Source organism: Monodon monoceros, unplaced genomic scaffold (genome assembly GCF_005190385.1).
Source record: "Monodon monoceros isolate NGI ecotype Baffin Bay Population unplaced genomic scaffold, NGI_Narwhal_1 Super_Scaffold_11, whole genome shotgun sequence".
Classification (NCBI taxonomy): Eukaryota; Metazoa; Chordata; class Mammalia; order Artiodactyla; family Monodontidae; genus Monodon; species Monodon monoceros.
In genome coordinates, this window is record NW_021703767.1 from 46,299,644 (window position 1) to 46,317,958 (window position 18,315).

Here is an 18,315-nt window from a genome sequence, read left to right on the forward strand (position 1 = left end):
ATATATTTAAATAATATTACATATTATTGCTCAATCCAAAAAAATAGAAAATAACTGTCCAAAAGTGCTTTATCAGTTAAAACACATTCTAATGAATTTATGATTTAAAAAGTGATTCCTTGAGAAACGATTCTTCCTTTCATTTTCTTTTCTTGATTATTCCATAATACCATCTCTCAGGGGAGAAGAGTCCCTAAAATTAACACCTATAGAGAAAAAAACCAAAAATCTAAGCTTTATACCAAAACAGGAAACTTTTTTTTATAGGAAAATGCAGCTCATTTGAACCTGCTTCTGTTCAGAAGGGACCCTGAAAAAAGACAATACAGAAAAAAGAGGATTCTTTTTTTTTTGCGGTACGTGGGCCTCTCTCACTGCTGTGGCCTCTCCCGTTGTGGAACACAGGCTCCGGACGCGCAAGCTCAGTGGCCATGGCTCACGAGCCCAGCCGCTCCGCGGCATGTGGGATCTTCCCAGACTGGGGCACGAACCCGTGTCCCCTGCATCGGCAGGCGGACTCTCAAACACTGAGCCAAGAGGGAAGCCCAAAAAAGAGGATTCTTTACCATAATCACTGGAATCTTGATACCCACATGTATTTGTTTCTATTCTGTAATTCCTGGCATATCTACTTTAACCAGAACAGTTATTCTTGAATGACCTTTATTTCTCTGCGATGTCAGGAAAGTTACTTTTCTACCACTAACCACAAACTGCTCCCCAAATGGAGGACCAGTGGATATACGGTAGGTGGTGATGGTGGGGGGAGGAGCAGAACTAAAGCTCAACAGGAACCATCATCACTCGGTCCCCTTGACCTTTCTACAGCTTTCCATTCACCTGTATGAAGAGAGAATAAGGAAAAACAAAACCAATGGAAATAAGGGAGAGCTGAGTAGTGGACACCTACTACACCCCAAGCACTGCAAAATATTATTTCATTTACTCTTCCTACAGTACTGATGATGACTTTGAAGTCTGGGCTGATGACTTGTAGAAAGAATTCTCAGCAAGTAAGTCCTGGAGCTATGATGAGAAGAACCCAGTGAGTGATTTAAAACCTGTGCTCAATTTTTTTCCCATGCCACTCTTCCTGCCTAGCAACATGACACTACTTATTGTCCAAATACATAATCCTATGGTTTTCCTTTTTAACAAAAAGCACTTTCAATATGGAAATTTTCAAAACTACATCAAAGCAGAGAGATGTACTCCCATGTGACCATGGCTCAGCTTCACCCATGTGCCATTCTGGTTTCACCTGCCCTCTTCTTACCATTTTTTCTCTGAAATATTTAAAAACAAATCAGAGACGTTTTGTTTGAACTTCAAAGTGTCTCTAACAAATCAGATATTGAATACACAAAATATAACATTACCACAGAATTTGAGATTCTGCTTTTCTCAAAAATGTCCTCTCTCAGTTAGTTAGTTTGAATCAAGACCTAAACAAGGTCACAAGGTCCACACACTGCTTTTGGAAGATGTATCTCTAAATGAACGACAGTTCCCTCGACCTCCTCTCCTTTACATATAAGTGGCATTTTTTTAAAAAGGAGTCTTTATGGTTGATAAAGTGTGTTTCTCTAGCTCCTTTATTTCATGTAAACTGCTAGAGGCATGATCAGATTGTGGTTCACTTTTTTTATTATTGTTTCAAGACTGCTGAGGTGGTACCATTTACTCCCTACTGCATCTCCTCAGGAGGCACTTAATATGCAACTGTCTTCTATCAGTATTATAGTAATAGTGTTTTCTAGATCCTCAGGCGATTCGAGTTTCTAAAAGCTTATCCGAGACCATATATTTGTGGCAATCGTCGTAATCAAGCACCCAGGTTAATCAAGAGTTGATTGGGAGACAACAGAGGTTATCAATCAGCAGCCAGGTAAGCAGGCCAGGAATTGTTCCTCTCATAGATAAGAGGCTAAAAAGTGGAGAAGAGATGAAGGGTTTGACTAGAGACAGAGAGGAGGCCAGAAGATGAACATGATGCTTAAAGAACAAGATAGTGGGCTCCAATTATAGTTCTGAAAGACATTTTACACACCTGTATCAGTAAGTCTTTCCAAATAAACTCACAGAGAATTTTAGAGTTCTTTATGTTATAATGTTATCTCACCAAGACAGCCTTACAAATTTTGCTGTTTCCTGCTTCAGAGAAAGGTGCTGATCTCTAAGCCAAAGGTTCTCAACTTGACCTCAAAGTATATTCTCCTGGGTAGCTTTAAAAACACTGAGGTGTGGATCCCACCGAATAAATTCTGATTGAACTGCTCTAGAATGGGGACAGGTATATAGTATTATTTAAAAGTCTTCCCAAATGGCTCTAATATGCAGCCATAATTGAGAACCAGCTGCTCTTAGCTAAGAATAAAGACAACAGCAGCTAATATTTACTAAGCATATATTATATGTCAGGTACAGTTCTAAGCACTTTACATGTACTAGTTCATGCCCTATTTTACAAGTGAGGAAACAGAGATAAGGTAACTTGCCCGAGGTCACACAGCAAGCTAATAGCAGAAGTATTTAATATCAGGAAGTTTGGATCCAAAACCCATGCTCTTAATTACCATGATATACTGACTCCTAAGCATGAATTACACTTACATTCTTTAACTGCAAGTAAAATGATCAAAGAAAAACAAAATGAACAAAAAAAGATAATTAACTTCCTCCTCCTCAGAAGCAGTAGAGTGGCATCTTGTTGCAAATGTACCAACACAGGCTTATTAGAAAAGTGAATAAACAGATAAGAATCTTCTCTTCCCAAAAGAAGATTCAACTTTGAGATTTCCACACATTTCAATAATTTCCTACATATCCTATACAGCATAGTTATTCAATGTTAAGTATCAAACACTGCTTCAGTTTTAAAACTTGGGGCAATGATGTATTGAAAATTTCCTACCTATTTCGGTTCTGCTAACTCCAATTCCATTATAAATTCTCAAGTAATTAAAGTGACAAGAATCAGAATCTTCAATGTCAAAGTCACCAAATTTGATGCGCACTCGCTCTCCCATCTTTACACGGATCTCCCATTCGCAAACAGTGCTGTTAGGATAGGTCTGTGGGTAGTTTATGGACGTCAGGGTTCCACTTTCAGGGCCTAGTACAGTATGTCCACATCCATCACCTTTAAAAAAAAAAAAGTTAAAAGGATGATAAATTATTCTTTACATCTTTAACTTACACTACAAATAATCAGGATTTTTTGTGAAGATTTTAAAATATGTATGACGTCAGATAGTTTGCACCACCAATACATTCCTTACACAAGATAAAACAGATAACATAGTTCTTAGGTCTACTCACAGGAGCCAGGAGAAGCCAGGTTAGGTTAAAATAATCAATGATTACTGGTATAATTTATGAGTTCAAAGAACTTTCCAATCAAAATAAATAGAAGTAAACATAACTTAGCAATAATTATATATATATGTCATAATAAATCCAGTCTTTAAAAGAGTATCAATTCATAGTAATTGTTCAAAATAAATGTCAACTATAAAAATAAATGTATATGATCAGCTTCATCTATTTAGTTACAAATAGCACAAACCCCTTCAAAAATCCCTGTGAGAAGTCAAATGATTTCTAAAAACACTTAAACTATACTAAAGATTATGCAGATTTCTGAACATATTACACGATGCAAGGCATTCCTTCTTGAAGGCATTAAAGCAATATTTCATAGTTTAATTTTATGTTCTATTGAAATTTGACTTTTCAGTTGTCCCTCCCCAAAAGCCTCATTTTCCCCTATAGAATGACGACAAAAAAACAGTTTATTAGACTTATTAAAGATTAGTAAAATGACCTTCATATCTTGGTAGCAGCATTATTTGCTCCAGAAATTTCTTCAGCAACTGAATATGGAAACAGTTAACACATTGTTTGTAAAAATCAAATATCTGCATTCTTCCCTTTATCATAAAATTTGTTATTTTACTGAGCGCCTGGAAGGAGGTGTTAATACTGATTAAGAAGTTTTAGCTGCTGCTCCAATTGCACTGCTTAGCGTTCCTAACGATGAGATTCAAATGGATGTCTTTTTAATAGGAAAATGAATACATCCTTTCAAAATAATAGTATTTTCTCTTTCAAAAGAGCTATTTATAATCACCTTTTGGAAGAGTTCAGAACTTAAAACAAAGAAAACTATATTAGAAGTGACACTTCTGAGTTTTAACCTCAATATGGATACACATGGGTGTAACAGAATTTTATACTGATTTTTTAAGAACAGTGTAGTGCTGATATCATTTACTAGAACAGATGAAAGCTTTAAAAGCCTATGAATAAGAATACAGTATCTACAAGTAGTTGCAAAATAAATGTTTATTAATTGAATGAATAAGGAAACTGTACATTAACCTATGAAAAAGTTATCTCAAACTAGTCTCAAAACTAGCTTTAAGGAAGGAACAACAACTCTGTACCTAGATTCTGATGACAATACTTCATATCTTTTGCTGATAAAGAAATTTTACTGCCAAATCCACACTAGTACTGTTACTTAGTCTGCTTTCACAGGTCAACCAGCAATCTGGCTTCTTAAACAAATCTCTCTCACATAAAGCTTAGCTTTTAACCAACATTAAACTTCACCTATCTTCTACACTTGCCTTCACTCCACACACAAGAACTAGGCATAGCAGTTCAATAACATCATAATACAAAAAGCCACCATTAAATAAACCTGTGAGCTTTTGTGTGACATAGCCACTGATCTTTTGCAAATATAAAACTTAGAATGTTATACAACTCAGAGGAAAAGAAAAATAACCACAAATTTCCCCTGAAACTACCATGAAAATACCTTGAATATCTCTATTGGGTATTATCTAAATTAAAAACATAAGGATATAAAAACCTCCCTTGTGAAAATAAATGAATTGTAATATAAAAAACTTTTGAATAATCATTAACATTTTTCCTTAGAGAAAAAGACAACCATCCTAAGACAGATCTTCTAAAAATATGAAACTAGTCAAAAATGTTCTGCTACTACTGAAAAGATGAAAACGAGCTTTCTGGAAGTGTTTCAATCTTTAAAAAGTAGCCCTGAATAAATGAAGTAACTCAAACTATAAATGTATTTTCTTTAGTAAGTATGAAACTAAGGCAGCTTCTTAAGTGATTAGAAGTGTTGATGGATTTCAGAAAGCCAAGAATATTGCTATTAACAGCTGAAGTCAGGACTTAGTAATGGCAGATTGTCGCATTTAATGTATTCCCCACAGGCTATTATTTAACTTAAAGTTGTCATGTTAAAATGAATTTTACAAAAAGATAACAAGCAGAGTGTTAGGAGCAATTCTTAAATATCTTTATGCTCATATTTATGTTTGATTCTCAATAAATGCACAAAATGTTTTCTGCCATTTCCTCCATACAGCACAGTTCCTACAAAAGTTAACAAAATAAATACTAACTGATGAAAAACAGGACTTTTGCATGCATGGTGATGAAGAAAACAATTAAAATGGAGCTGTCTTTTTTCAGCATCTTGTGTAGGGGGAGGGTATGAACAGTCCACAAGTAACGTGCCAAGAATGTTCTAAAATATGTGATGGAGTTCAGAGCTTCCTCCTCTCGCAAACAAGACGATACTCACCAGAAACTAAAGTTAAAAGAAAGTCTCCAATCTACTGCAATGCACAAATTTGAATGTTCCAAATTTCCAAGACTACTTGATAAGTGTAATCTGACTAGATAAATAGCTTAGGCTGGCCTGGCCCAATACCTACTGCTATGAAGTATATGTTTCGAATATTACAGTTGGAAAGGGACACTAGGCCGGCAGTTTTCAAATGTTTTTCTCTGTTATTCCAAAGTAAGAAATGTATTTTACACCTTGATTCAATAGTGTCTTAAATATATCTTCCTGACCCACTAAAGGGTCCCCACCTGTGCAATGAACAACACTGTACTAGGCATCCAAAGGTGACAATGTTGAATTCTCAAATCAGAAAAAGATCTTGTCCTCACTTTTACCCCCAATTTAGAACATGTGCTTCCAGTTTATTTTTACAGTTCTTAAAAGCGAAGCCTATTCTACACCAAAATACTTAAAATAGGACAAAATATTTAAAAGTAACACTAAAATCTAGAAAATATTATCAACAAATCACCTAATATACTGAGAGCAGGGTTTCTCAAATGTGGGTGGAGGACACTGGAACAATTCTGGGGTGGGGGGGTGCCACAGGCATCTAGTGGGTAGAGGTCAGGAATGCTGCTAAAGTATCTTACAATGCCCACGACAGCTCCCCAGAGTAAAGGGTGATGGATCCTAAAAGTCAAATAGTGTGGAGGTTGAGATGGGCTGACGTAGAGCAAAGGCTAGGACATCTCCAACAGAAGATCTGGGTTTTAGTTCTTTTTCCTTTGGCTCAAAGGGTAATGCTGTTCTACTTGCTGAGGGTACAACCCAGGGAACAGTTTTCCCCATAAGGTCAAAGAAGTAAACAGAATGCTTTATTTTTCTTTAAGTTAAAGGGAAAAAAAGGTCCTTCTTATTAGTCTACAGCCCTCAAGTATTTTTCTTGGTCAGGGGCCCTCATTTAACATTGGGGTTTGAAAAAGGATGGTAATAGGGTCAGGAAGTAAGTCTCCAGATTTTCTGCTAAGCTTTGTAACTGGAAAGAATAATAATCTGTGACCAGGCTAATACCACCTACTACTACTCATTTTTACAAGGCAGAATTGACAAAGAGAGTGTAACCACTACTGGAAAAATAATTTTCAAAATGCGTATTGTAGGACCAATCCATACACTCACTCTCACGAACAACACCACATCGACAACTCTTTCTCCTTCTCCAACTCCATCATCACCACCATCACTGTCAGCTTCTTCTTCTCCTCCCCTGCCCCCCGCCCGCCGCTGCCGCAGATGGTCTCCACCAGACTGTAACTGACCATAAGGGGTAGAAGCCTGTAAATGTAATTTTTGAATTTTAATTTTATTTCAGTGGAGAAAAAACACTGGAATTTGATCTCACTGCCCCGTTGTTTGGCTGCAGATTTATCTAGGGGATTACTCATAGAACATGTGTTCGCTTCCTCTGAAGACTGTCAGGTCAGATGTGTTAAGCCAGATACAAATTTTGATACTGTTCCAGGAAAATAGCTGAGTAATTTTTTTAAACTACTTTTCCCTAGAGAAAACACAAAGAACATTAATTTAAATAATAATGAATTAATACAACAAAGTACACATGCTTATTTTAGGTTGCTTTCTAAACTTCAAACCAAGTGTGTTTTTTGGATAAATATGTGCTCATGATGCTGATTTTATGCGACTCTCCAGCTAACCCCATATTTTAGTCACATTACTATTAAAAATAATAAGTTATCTTAATTATTTAATTTTATTAACATGAACACTGTATGACTTCTAAAAATACTTTCTTTAATAAGAACAAAGACAAAAGCAGGAAGCTTGCACAAATATTCCAAAAATGTAGAGCAATGTAACTTTCATTACAATTCTTAGAAACTAGGAAAGGTTTATACTTTTCCAATAAGCTTTCAAGGATTTTCGTCACTGTGAACAGGTGAGTTTGACTATATACTTCCTCTAAATAAGTGTCATTCTGTCACATCTTGTAACACATCTGTGCGATCTTATAATAAACTGAAAAAAAAGGCATTTAGAGAGTGTTAGAAAAGTGTTCAAAAGAATAACTTGCAAGCGTTAACAAGGATATCCTATTTCATTTGACTACAATGAAGATTTTTAATCTCTTATTTAGCACTACGAATTTTTAGACTAAAAAGTACTATACCAGTCCTGTTACTTTAAGATTTTAAAGTTGCATCACAACAATCTCGAAAAGATAATTCAAGGTCCTATTTTAATTCACTCATTTTTTTTAATACTGCCTAAGATGGATATGCACTGAGAGCCTAAAGAGGGTTACTGTGGCAATTTAAAGGAAAAGAAATAGCTCTCAGCTCAAGCTTTTTTAAGCCCACACTCATCTCTGCATGTGTGATAATTTACAAAACTGAATCACATGAAGGAATGTGAGATGTATAAATCCTCTTCGATCCCCACCAAGCACACACTCTATGTAGTACATAATGGTTAAGCAAATTGGTTCTGGAGTCATGTGATGAATTTAAATGCCCTACCTACCACTCACTGTGACCTTGAGAAGGTTGTTTACTGATGCTAAAGCTGAGTTTTGTAAAATGGGTATACTAACATCTCAAATCACAGAGGGTAAGAATTTAAAGAGATACTGTATGAAAACACCTACTATCGAGGGCCTAACCCATACTAATGTGCTCAATAAACGTTTGAGGGTAATTATGGTCATAAAAGACCAGAAAGGCTTTTGCTCATCACATGTAGGTCCGGTGCATTTGGCCACAACCTAGCTAAGGTATCAGAACAATGGCTCATTACTTTAGAAGATTTATATCAGCTTTAAAGCTTCAAGTACAGTGTCCTGTGAAAAGTGTAAATCATGAGAAAGTAATTCTCACTAATCTTCTCCCCAATGACCTCTACTTCACTTCGGTAACTCATGAAACCACAACCTAGACTGTTTTTGCCATTACCGGAGATTACTCCCACCTGTGAAATCTCAACAACTTTAATGTCTCACTCTTTCGGTCAGTCTCCTGACCCTTCTGCTCTCTTACACCCACTGCACACTTTCTGTGAACTTCTCTTTTCTCCCCATCTACTATCTTGCCCTAGCCTCATTTCTTTCCCTACCCAGCCTGGACTTCAAGTCCAGTGTGTGAACTACACTCTTCCTGGTACCTTCACTTCCTTGCCACTATGTCCTTGAGGATCTGCCTGGCAAGCCCTCCACCCTGGATCATATGATCTCTCTTTGCCCAGGAGCTGAGCACTACTGGGAAAAAAATCACACAATCCAGGGAATAGTTGTCATTAGAGTAATAGGTTCTGATCTCAGATGGGCACCGAAAGCCACTCGGTATTCTCTTACTCAGTGGTTCTCAAAATTTAGTCAACATTAGAACCACCTAAGGGCTATTTAACGTAAAGGTTCTCAGGCCCCATCTCTGTCTCCATAGATTCTAATAAATATGTCAGAAACATTACCTGAAACTTGGAAATAGGTTAAAAAAATAAAGGTGAGCAGCAGATCCTTTAAATGTCATAGAGGCCAAAAGCTAGGGCAAAATACTTAATTGGATTTGTTGTTTATCATTGATTAAAGGTCCCAGTCTTGGCTACACATAAACTTGTAGACTGTTGTCTTGTAGAGATGCATATAATTTCTGTATAGTTGAAAAAAATAATCCCACATGTTAGAGTTTATGGCCCTATTGGCCATTAAACAGTTTTAGCCATCCAATCTAGCAATCACAGCCTAAAACTACCTACCTAAACATCTAGTTTCTCAAATATTCTTTGGACATGTTTCAACTTCTTACTGGTTCCTTCATTAATTAATAAGTTGAATAAAATCTTTGACATGTGTTAATTTTATATTTGCATGACATGTATAATTTTGCCTTTTTTTGCAAATTATATACTGGAAAGTAGCTCTGCAGTGGAGCCTAGGAAGGATCTGCACTTTAACAAATTTCAAAAACTAAGAGCAACAACAACCAAAAATAAAAAAACACACACAAAAAAAATCTTTCTCCAGCCAGTGTTCCCCAACATCTACCACTTTCTTTCTCACTTTTTCTTTTTCTTTTACAGAGAGATTTTTTTCAGTTCTCTACATTCGATGTCTTACTTCTTTGCTTCCCGTTCTAGGCTCAAAATACTGCAATTCAGCTTCCAAAGGGTTGTGGTTGGATTGTACTCTCCCCCCCGCCCACCTCCGTCCCAACAACCAAATTATATGTTCCTAATTGCTGGTACCTGTGAATGTAACCTTATTTGGAAACAGGGTCTTAGCAGATGTGATCAATTTAAAATGAGGCCATACTGGATTAGGACAGACCCTAATCCAATGTCTGGTGTCCTTACAAAAAGAGGAAAATCTAGACACGGATACAGACACAGGGAAAACACCACATAACTACAGAGACAGAGACTGGAATGATGCAAAGGGATTCCAAAGACTGCAATTGCCAGAAACTAGGAAGGGGTAAGGAAGGACCCTGGTCTAGAGCCTTCAGAGAGAGCGCATTGCCCTGCCAATACCCTACTTTCAGAATTTTATCCTGCAGAACTATAAGACAATACATTTCTGTTGTCTGAAGCCATCTAAATTTGTGGCAATCTGTTACGGCAGCCCTAGGAAAGGCAGACCTACCTCTCCAATGTACCCTTCACTAAAGCGGTCTGTTTCTGAGCTGCCAAAAGTCAATACTTTCCCATCTTTATCATTTGTGACCTTTCTACAGCATGTGGCATCGCTGTCCCTTCCTTCCCTCCCATCTTCCTTCCTTCCTTCCTTATCTTTCCTCCCTCCTTTTTAAAACTCTTCTTCCCCATCTTAGTTCTTCTTTTGACTCTCTAACTGCAACTTCTCCAGCACCTTAGCTGACTTATCTTCCAACTACTGACTGCTGATGCTGCTGTTCTCCAGAGCTCCTTCCCCGCCCTCTGTGCTGCCTGGGCCATCTCCCCACCCTACAACTTCAGCTACCACCAAAAGGGAGAATGCTCCGTAGTCTCCAGCCTTTCCCCTAACCCTCAAACGTGTCATCTACTTCTGTACTGAGCTCCTCTGCTCAGAAATTCCACAGCACTTCAAACTCAACGTGCCCCAAGCATTCAGGGAACATCCTCCATGTGCCAAGCATTGAACCAGGTGCTAGGGACAAGAGAAATGACAGACAAGGCCCCTGTCCTTACAGAGTTTACAGAATAGTATGACAGATGTAGCAAATAATTTCAGGGACAATGAGTGTTGCAGGGAAGTAATGGATATGATAGGGTGTGTGTGTGTGCGCACGTGCGTGTGCGTGCGTGCGTGTGTGTGCGTGCGTGTGTAGGATAAATAACAGTTAACTAGGCAGGAATACTGGTGGAAGAGGGAGGTGGAAAGCAGGGAGAAGAGGATTCCAGAAAGAAAAAAACCCAACATTTTAAAATGACCTTTGCTCTCTCAAATTTAACTGGTCATTAAGTTTTATACATTGTTTCCTTAATATCTCTAAATTTCGTCCCTCTTAAGGAGTGCAGGCCCTTGTAATAGTTCTCTGACAGGTTTCCCCACTTCCTTTCTTTGCTCTAATCCACTGCCCACACTCTTGCCAGTTTCTTAAACACCAACTGGGTCACACAGGTCCCTTATTTAAAAATCCTTTAACTGTTCTTCACCGGTGATACAATAAAACCTCAAACTCTTCAGTAAGGATACAAAGTCCATAATAATCTGTCGCTGGACTCCCTTTCCCGTCTCATCTCTTGACTCTTCCCACAACCTCTCTGCTCCAGCTCTGGAACTGTGGGTGACGCCCTCTATGCTCCACGCTCTCTCTCCTCCGCCGCTGCACCTGCTACTCTGCTCTGCCGAGAATAAGGTCCTTCCTCCTCATATCCACCTGGCAAATACCTACCCAACGTTGTCTCTTTTGGGAAACCTTTCTGAAAGCCCTGGTCTTTCTCTCCCTTTCCATCATCAAAGTCTCTTTACTGTACCGAATATGCTTAATTATGCATACTTATGTCGCTTTGCCACACCAGCTGTAAAGCTCTGTCACAGACAGGCAATGCATTCTGTTCGCCTTGGTAGCCGCAGACATAGAAATAGGGCATACCAGCCTCTTAACACATGCTGCTGAATTTAGAAAATAATAAACCCAAACAAGCCAGTGGTAGGCACTTGGTAGCTAAGTGATAACAGTAGAAAAGTACATAGGCTTGGGAATCAGACAGACTTTCTGATCTAAATTCTAGCTATGCCAACTTTTGAGATGATCCTGGCACTTAACCTCTATATCCTCAACTATACATGGGAATAATACCACCCATCTCCCAAGGTAATTGTGAGGGTTTGGTAATAACTTATCTAAAAAGCACTGGATTCTATAAATGTGAACACTCTCTTTGAAGATGATGCCTCTATGTATCTAGTACCCCCCTTTCCTTCTGGGAACTAATCTGCAGTTTGCAACAGTTTTCATATGACTTCATGCCCCCTGGTTAGTTGACTGGTTCAAGGGTGAGTACTGACTCACACTGGGCCAACATGAGGCCAACTTACCCTGCCCTCTCATTTCTGGACCTTGTATGTTAGGGAAACCCCAGAATCTCTCCAGTGTTGAAGCTACAAGCCTTGAGGATTGCCAGCAGCCATTATTTGTTCCATGCAGAGAAAGCGAGACTGTAACAAGACAGAATTAAGCTGAGTCCTTGGTGTCTGAGGTCCAGCTGCATCCCTGCTTTTCCCTGGGCTTAGGTTGGCTCAGTTCTTAGGAAGATTCCACAAGTTACCTCAGAATGGTCCCAATACTTTTCCCTTCTACTTTAAGCAGATTTAATTTTCTGTTCCCTATAACCTCACTAACCAAAACACTCTTCCTCCACCCATGCAACAGAATGTCTGTCTCATATCCAGACCTATAAAGTTAGCATCTAGGACAAAAGAGTAACCAGAAACAGGGCATGCCAAGAAGAAAGGAATAAACCATGAACCTGAAAATGATCTGAGGGTGGAGAGCAAAGAAAGCTAAAATCTATCAGCAGGTAGGAAGCTGGAGAGAGAAAGTAGAGGTCAAAAGAGAGGGGACAAAACCAGTATTACGGTCTGGGTGGGTTGGAGGCCAGGTAAGGACATATGTGAACAACCACGCCCTGCTGTCACACTCCTCCACTGCGCGGTCTGACCCCTCTCACTAAGTAAGCTAGGGGTGAACTTTCCTACACAGTAAGTGGGATGGGGAAAAGGGGCAGAAGGATGGAGAAGCACTGGATCTCAGTAGAAAGCAAACACGTGAAAATGGAAATTTTAACTGAAGAGTAGGGAAAGAGAAACAAAATTTTCATTCACATGTTGTTTCACTCATTGAACCAAAATTTATCAACTACCCAACAGATTTGATCGCAGCCCTCATACGTTCTAGAGAGGTGAGTTATACATTTCAAAACACTGAGAGTGACATGCCTAGTATTTAAATCCAAGTATGTCTGACTCCAATATCTCCATACTTTCAAAGTCCACCCACGTAAAAAATAGTGAAGACAAAGAAAGCTCTCAGGTTTAAAAGAAAAAAAACTCACAGTTCAAGCGACAGTTTCAGAAGAGCAGAAGCTAGACTGCGAGGGAATCATCATTTAACAAATATCTTTTACGTGCTAGACACTAAGAAAATGTACAGCACAGATGTAGTCTACTTGTCAGAAAGCTGATCATTGAAAAAAGCAGAGATATAAGGTACCTGGAAAGCAACCAGTTGACAGATGTATATACAAGCCAGTGGCATCCTGAGCATGTTTCCAGGTACAAGGTAAGAAGCACCACAGAAGTTTAAATTATACTAAAACACAACTTGTATTCCCTGATGAAGCAGTGTTTCGGATAAGGTGTAAGAGATGATTTCAGGAAGAAGAAAAGGCAAGGCAGGAGGCAAAGTTTTACTGTGCTGAGAAGAAATCCCCACGTGAGGGTTGATTAGTCATCCTTATTGAGGCAGATCTAGTCACAAAGGCCACATGCCTTTCTCCTGCAACCTTGAGCTGTCCAGAACCAGAGAAAGAGGACAGTGGGGACTGGCACATGGGCCAGGTTTGGGATCTGTCAAGGACAAGGGGAAAAGCATCAATGAGATGACTGACCTGGGCTGAGACAAGTGAACCTAGAGATGGACTGGGTAGAAGCAGAGATACCTAAGGATGATGTCATTGCTAACATCACAGGTACAAACTCTTCAGTCTGCCCCACAAGGAACGTTCTCCACAATCTTGTCCCCACTGACCTTTTCAGTCTGCTTCTCATTACTTTCCTGACACCAAATTATTGTAGCTACCTGAATGTTACCCAGGAATTTCGGCTGGCAAAGAAAAAGGAGGTAGGCAACTACTAGAACCAAAACTAGGGGGACTTTTATAAGGCTGGAGGTGGCTATTCAAATCAGAATCTGAAAGAGAGAGCAAAGGAGTGCACCCCACTTGCTGACACTGACTTAGGCTAGCACAGTTCTTAAAGACCACCTATTTGACAGGGGAGCACAGCAGTGTTTTCTAAGTAGAAACCATGGCTCTGTTCAGAGTTGCAGTTGAAGGGGGACTCCTCTCATTACAAAAGCAAAGGGGTCTAGCTCCTGGGAAGAGGGAGGCTGGGAAAACACTGGGCAGAATGTTAGGCCCTGTGCAAGTAGGTTAAGGTTCAAGAAAGGGTTCTATTTTCATGGAACTGAGAAGCCCAGGCTCTGACTGCTAACTGAGGGAATCAGACAAAGGACAACAGTGTGAAGGGCATGCAGGTGCCCAGAGACTAACACCAAATAATGTGCTTGGGGCAGCAGATTCACTGCAGAAATGAGTTCTAAATTCTTTTGTTTTGTTTTTTTTTTTGGCACCGCCGAGTAGCTTGTGAGATCTTAGTTCCCGACCAGGGACTGAACCCGGGCCCTCAGTAGTGAAAGTGCCAGATTCTAACCACTGGACCATCAGGGATTTCCCCTAAATTCATATTTTTGAATGATGGACATCATGATAAGTATTAGAAATAAGAAAATGAATAAAACTCTCTGCCAGAAACAAATATTTAATATACATTGTGATTAATGACTGAACAGAGAAAACAGGAAATTACTATTGGAGATGAGTGTGTGTGGTGACAGAGAACTCTTCCCAGAGGGTATGATACCCAAGAAGGGTTTTGAAGGATGATAAGGAGGTTACCAAGCACACAAGGAAAGGGGCTCTTTCTCTTCAAGTGGAGAAAATGACACATGTAAAGAGATCAGTATCAGGAACAAGGCAAAACAGGATGAAATTATATATTAGAGGAATAAAAATCTCAGTCTTATACCTGAGCTGTATACAAAGGGTGAGGGATGCTGGCATGAGATTAAGTCAGAGAGAAAGGGAGGGGCCAGACTCTGAAAAAATTACATATATAATATGCAAAGGAGTTTGGATTGTATCTTATAAAGGGGCTGCTGGCCACACTATGGAAGTATTAACATAGCTCCAAGAGGGCAGTACCCCAGTGCACAGAACCCTGGTCCTTAGAAAGCAACGATATTTGCCCAAATATGGGGCAAGTCTGCAGGGTATGGGGCTCAAGGAGGAAGCAATGGGCCAGGAGCAGAGGCAGAGGCATGCTACTCATTGCAGCAAGGATGGCTTTGACACTCACATGCTTTCCTGACTCCCTGCTGTTCTGATGCTGTGATCTTAACTCCTGAAATGTCTGCCATCCCTGTGAACTAGAAACCTACCAGTCCTAAAAGCTTACCTGCTTAAAATCATTTTATCAGCAAGGTTTTTCCTACTTCCCAGGCATTGTGAGCTCTCTCTCCCTTACAAACTCATAGCACTGTGCAACTTCCCTTGGTTATTTATCCATATACTCCAACATGAAGATAATTATTTCCCCAACTAGCCTGTAGGACCTCTGAAGACAATGACAATATTTTACTCTATTGTAACTGTCTCAGGACTCTATTGACCGATGTGCACACATCCCTAGGAGCGTATAGTTGGTACTCTTCCATGCTGAGAGTTTTTAATGAGAGAATGATAAAGAGTACCAGCATTTTCTCTCTTATCCCAAGCAATTAAGTTTGCACACTTAAACTGCAAACTCACATGCACTGTACTCCACAAAGGAAAGGAACTCCTGGCCTACTCTCCTTAGAAAGCAGTTGAGGGAGCTTGCATCTGTGGTCTTCCCCATGATTCAAGCAGCTAACCAAAGTTCTTCTTTCAACTACATATCCTTTAGAGTGCAGGTGGATCTAGTAGGTGATGTTCTGGCAACCTTTTAAGATCACCCCGTTACACCATCTGCCTCAGTGGACACTGGCATTCATTAAATTCTAGTTTATTTGAATATCTGTATTTTTTGTCCTCACAGGAGTATATTGATTTAATCCACATAAGGACCTGGAAAATTAGCATTATGTGTTTCTAAACTAATACTTTGAACTGACATACTTTCTCAAAGGTACTTTCTCAAAGGTCCTATCCTGAATGAAGAATTTAATCAAATAAAGAAAATAATGTAATAGCAGTTCTAAACAATATAATAATTACTTCACAAATAATGAATGTCCTGTGAAAAATTTTTAGATTTTGAAATTTTTGTCTTGCTGTATTTTCAAAGTATGCTTCTGTGTGCTAAATCAGCCTACAAATTAATTTTAACATGATATATCTACAGAACTTAACACCACACTATTAAAATTACAACCACATAAGATTATGTAGGTATGTGAATATGCACTAGAAAGGAAGACAAAAATTATAAATGGATAGATAAGGGGGTAGGACTGTGGATAATTATTAGTTAAGTTTTTGGTTCTGAGTAATTGTTATATAATTGTTATCTGTACAATATTTTTAAAATAAATAAAGTGCTAAGGCCATAAGGTTGTTATAAAGTAAACTGAATCCATGAGCAACACAAGAAAAACTGCCAAGCTGTCTCACTTCATATTTCAACAATCACATTTAGCAAATATCACTATTTACATTTAGCAAATATCACTATCTCTACAAAGCTTTTCCTGATCCTTATAATTTTATGTCATCATTCCACATCTTTCCAACTAGTCAAGAAGTGGAAGTGGAAACTACTTGCATGCATTCAATTAATACCCAGTATTACCTGAGCTTTCACACCCCAGGTTCATTTTGTAAAGTATAGTCCTAAATTTAAAATCTAACTCTATGTAAATCTAGCCTTTCCTCATCATACTATCTGATTCATTCTTTTTGGAAATTAATTAATTCATTTGTGTTTTAGTTCTGGTACTTTAACTCATACCCATTTCACTATTTTAAGTTTTTTTTTTTTTTAATGTTGGTCTTCTAGAATGAAGCTTAGATGTTCAAATAGAACTATTAACTATTTCCAGAGGGAAATAAAGTTTTCTCTCTGCTGATAACATTGGGAAATCTACCTAAAAATCATTAACATGTAATTTTACAATTAATTTTTCATTTACAAGTTTTTAAAATGTGGATTTAAAATCTGATCATTAACACATATGGAATACGTGCTATATTTCTAACTTTCACTATGTAAAATTAATCAGAAATATAGCAGAAAAAGGATGCTCTGATTTTTGCCTCTGAACAGTAAGTACATATAAGAGCCCTAATGTTTTATCAGACCTAAAAAAAGATAACGGAAAATTCTAAATTAACAATGTCAATATTACTAATAATCACAAACGTTCTTTGCAGAGGGACATGTTCTTCATTTCTGACAATTCACAAATAGTGTTCAAAAACTATTTCCCCACATCACAAGCAAATAAAGGCACTACTTGACAGGCTGTATATTTTTTTCACACATTAGTTCAAATATCATTGTGAAATTGAATGATTCTTTTTAAGAAAGAAACTGATTTGTTTGATAGATAAATTAGCCAACAAAAATCACTACCTTCACAAACATTTCATGTTAATAGGCATAAAGTCAGTCTCAATGGATTTTTAAAATTAATCCCTCTGATATTTTACCACATTCAAATAATACTCTAACCCAGAAGGTAGGCAAACCCTCCATGACACAAATGAGGAAGCTGAACTCCTAAGATGAGGTGACACAAATTCCTACAGTCATAATGTAAACCAGAGACTTAAATTCATTCACAGTAGACTCTCAACTTCCTATTAAGTTAATTTATTATGGTAACAAATAGGCAATCAGCATAATAAGTTCCACAAATTTAAGTTTTTTAGAAAGACATACATTCTACCGGAAAAAATGCTTTCAATAAAAAAGAAAAAGACTTTGAAGGTAAATTTAATATCAAACTTAGAACTCAAAATACACAAATACAAGCCATGCCTAAAACACCATCATAGTTAAACAGATGTGAATAAACAGAATTTATACATATATTAATGAAATAAGGTTGGTTAAAATACATCTCTGTTGTGAAAGGTTGACAAGTTTTCAGACCAACGATAAATTTTATTCTGGGCCAAATAAAAAGAAAAAACACTTGGTCAGCAGAAAATCTGCTGAGGAATAGCTATGTATGTATGGCATTAATTGGAATGAGTGTAGTATCTTCTGCTACTTCAAAATGATGTCTGAAAGATTAAAAAAAAAATCCTGAAGCACAGTTCTACCTCAGCATACACATTCAATGCATTTCTACCTAGGCTGGCTAAGGGAAAAAAGAAATCTATACATCACAAAACATTCTTTCACAGTTTATTTTTTATTG

The 18,315-nt window shown here is 38.0% G+C and overlaps 1 protein-coding gene across 1 annotated transcript in view; it reads right to left on the bottom strand.

Annotated features, from left to right (window-relative positions):
• The window catches only part of DCBLD2 (discoidin, CUB and LCCL domain containing 2), an 87,098-nt gene that overhangs the window by 65,500 nt on the left and 3,283 nt on the right, over nucleotides 1-18,315 (bottom strand). The window contains exon 2 of the mRNA XM_029214023.1: nucleotides 2,915-3,142. Coding sequence (XP_029069856.1) covers nucleotides 2,915-3,142 — 228 coding nt within the window. The remainder of the gene's footprint in view (nucleotides 1-2,914; nucleotides 3,143-18,315) is intronic.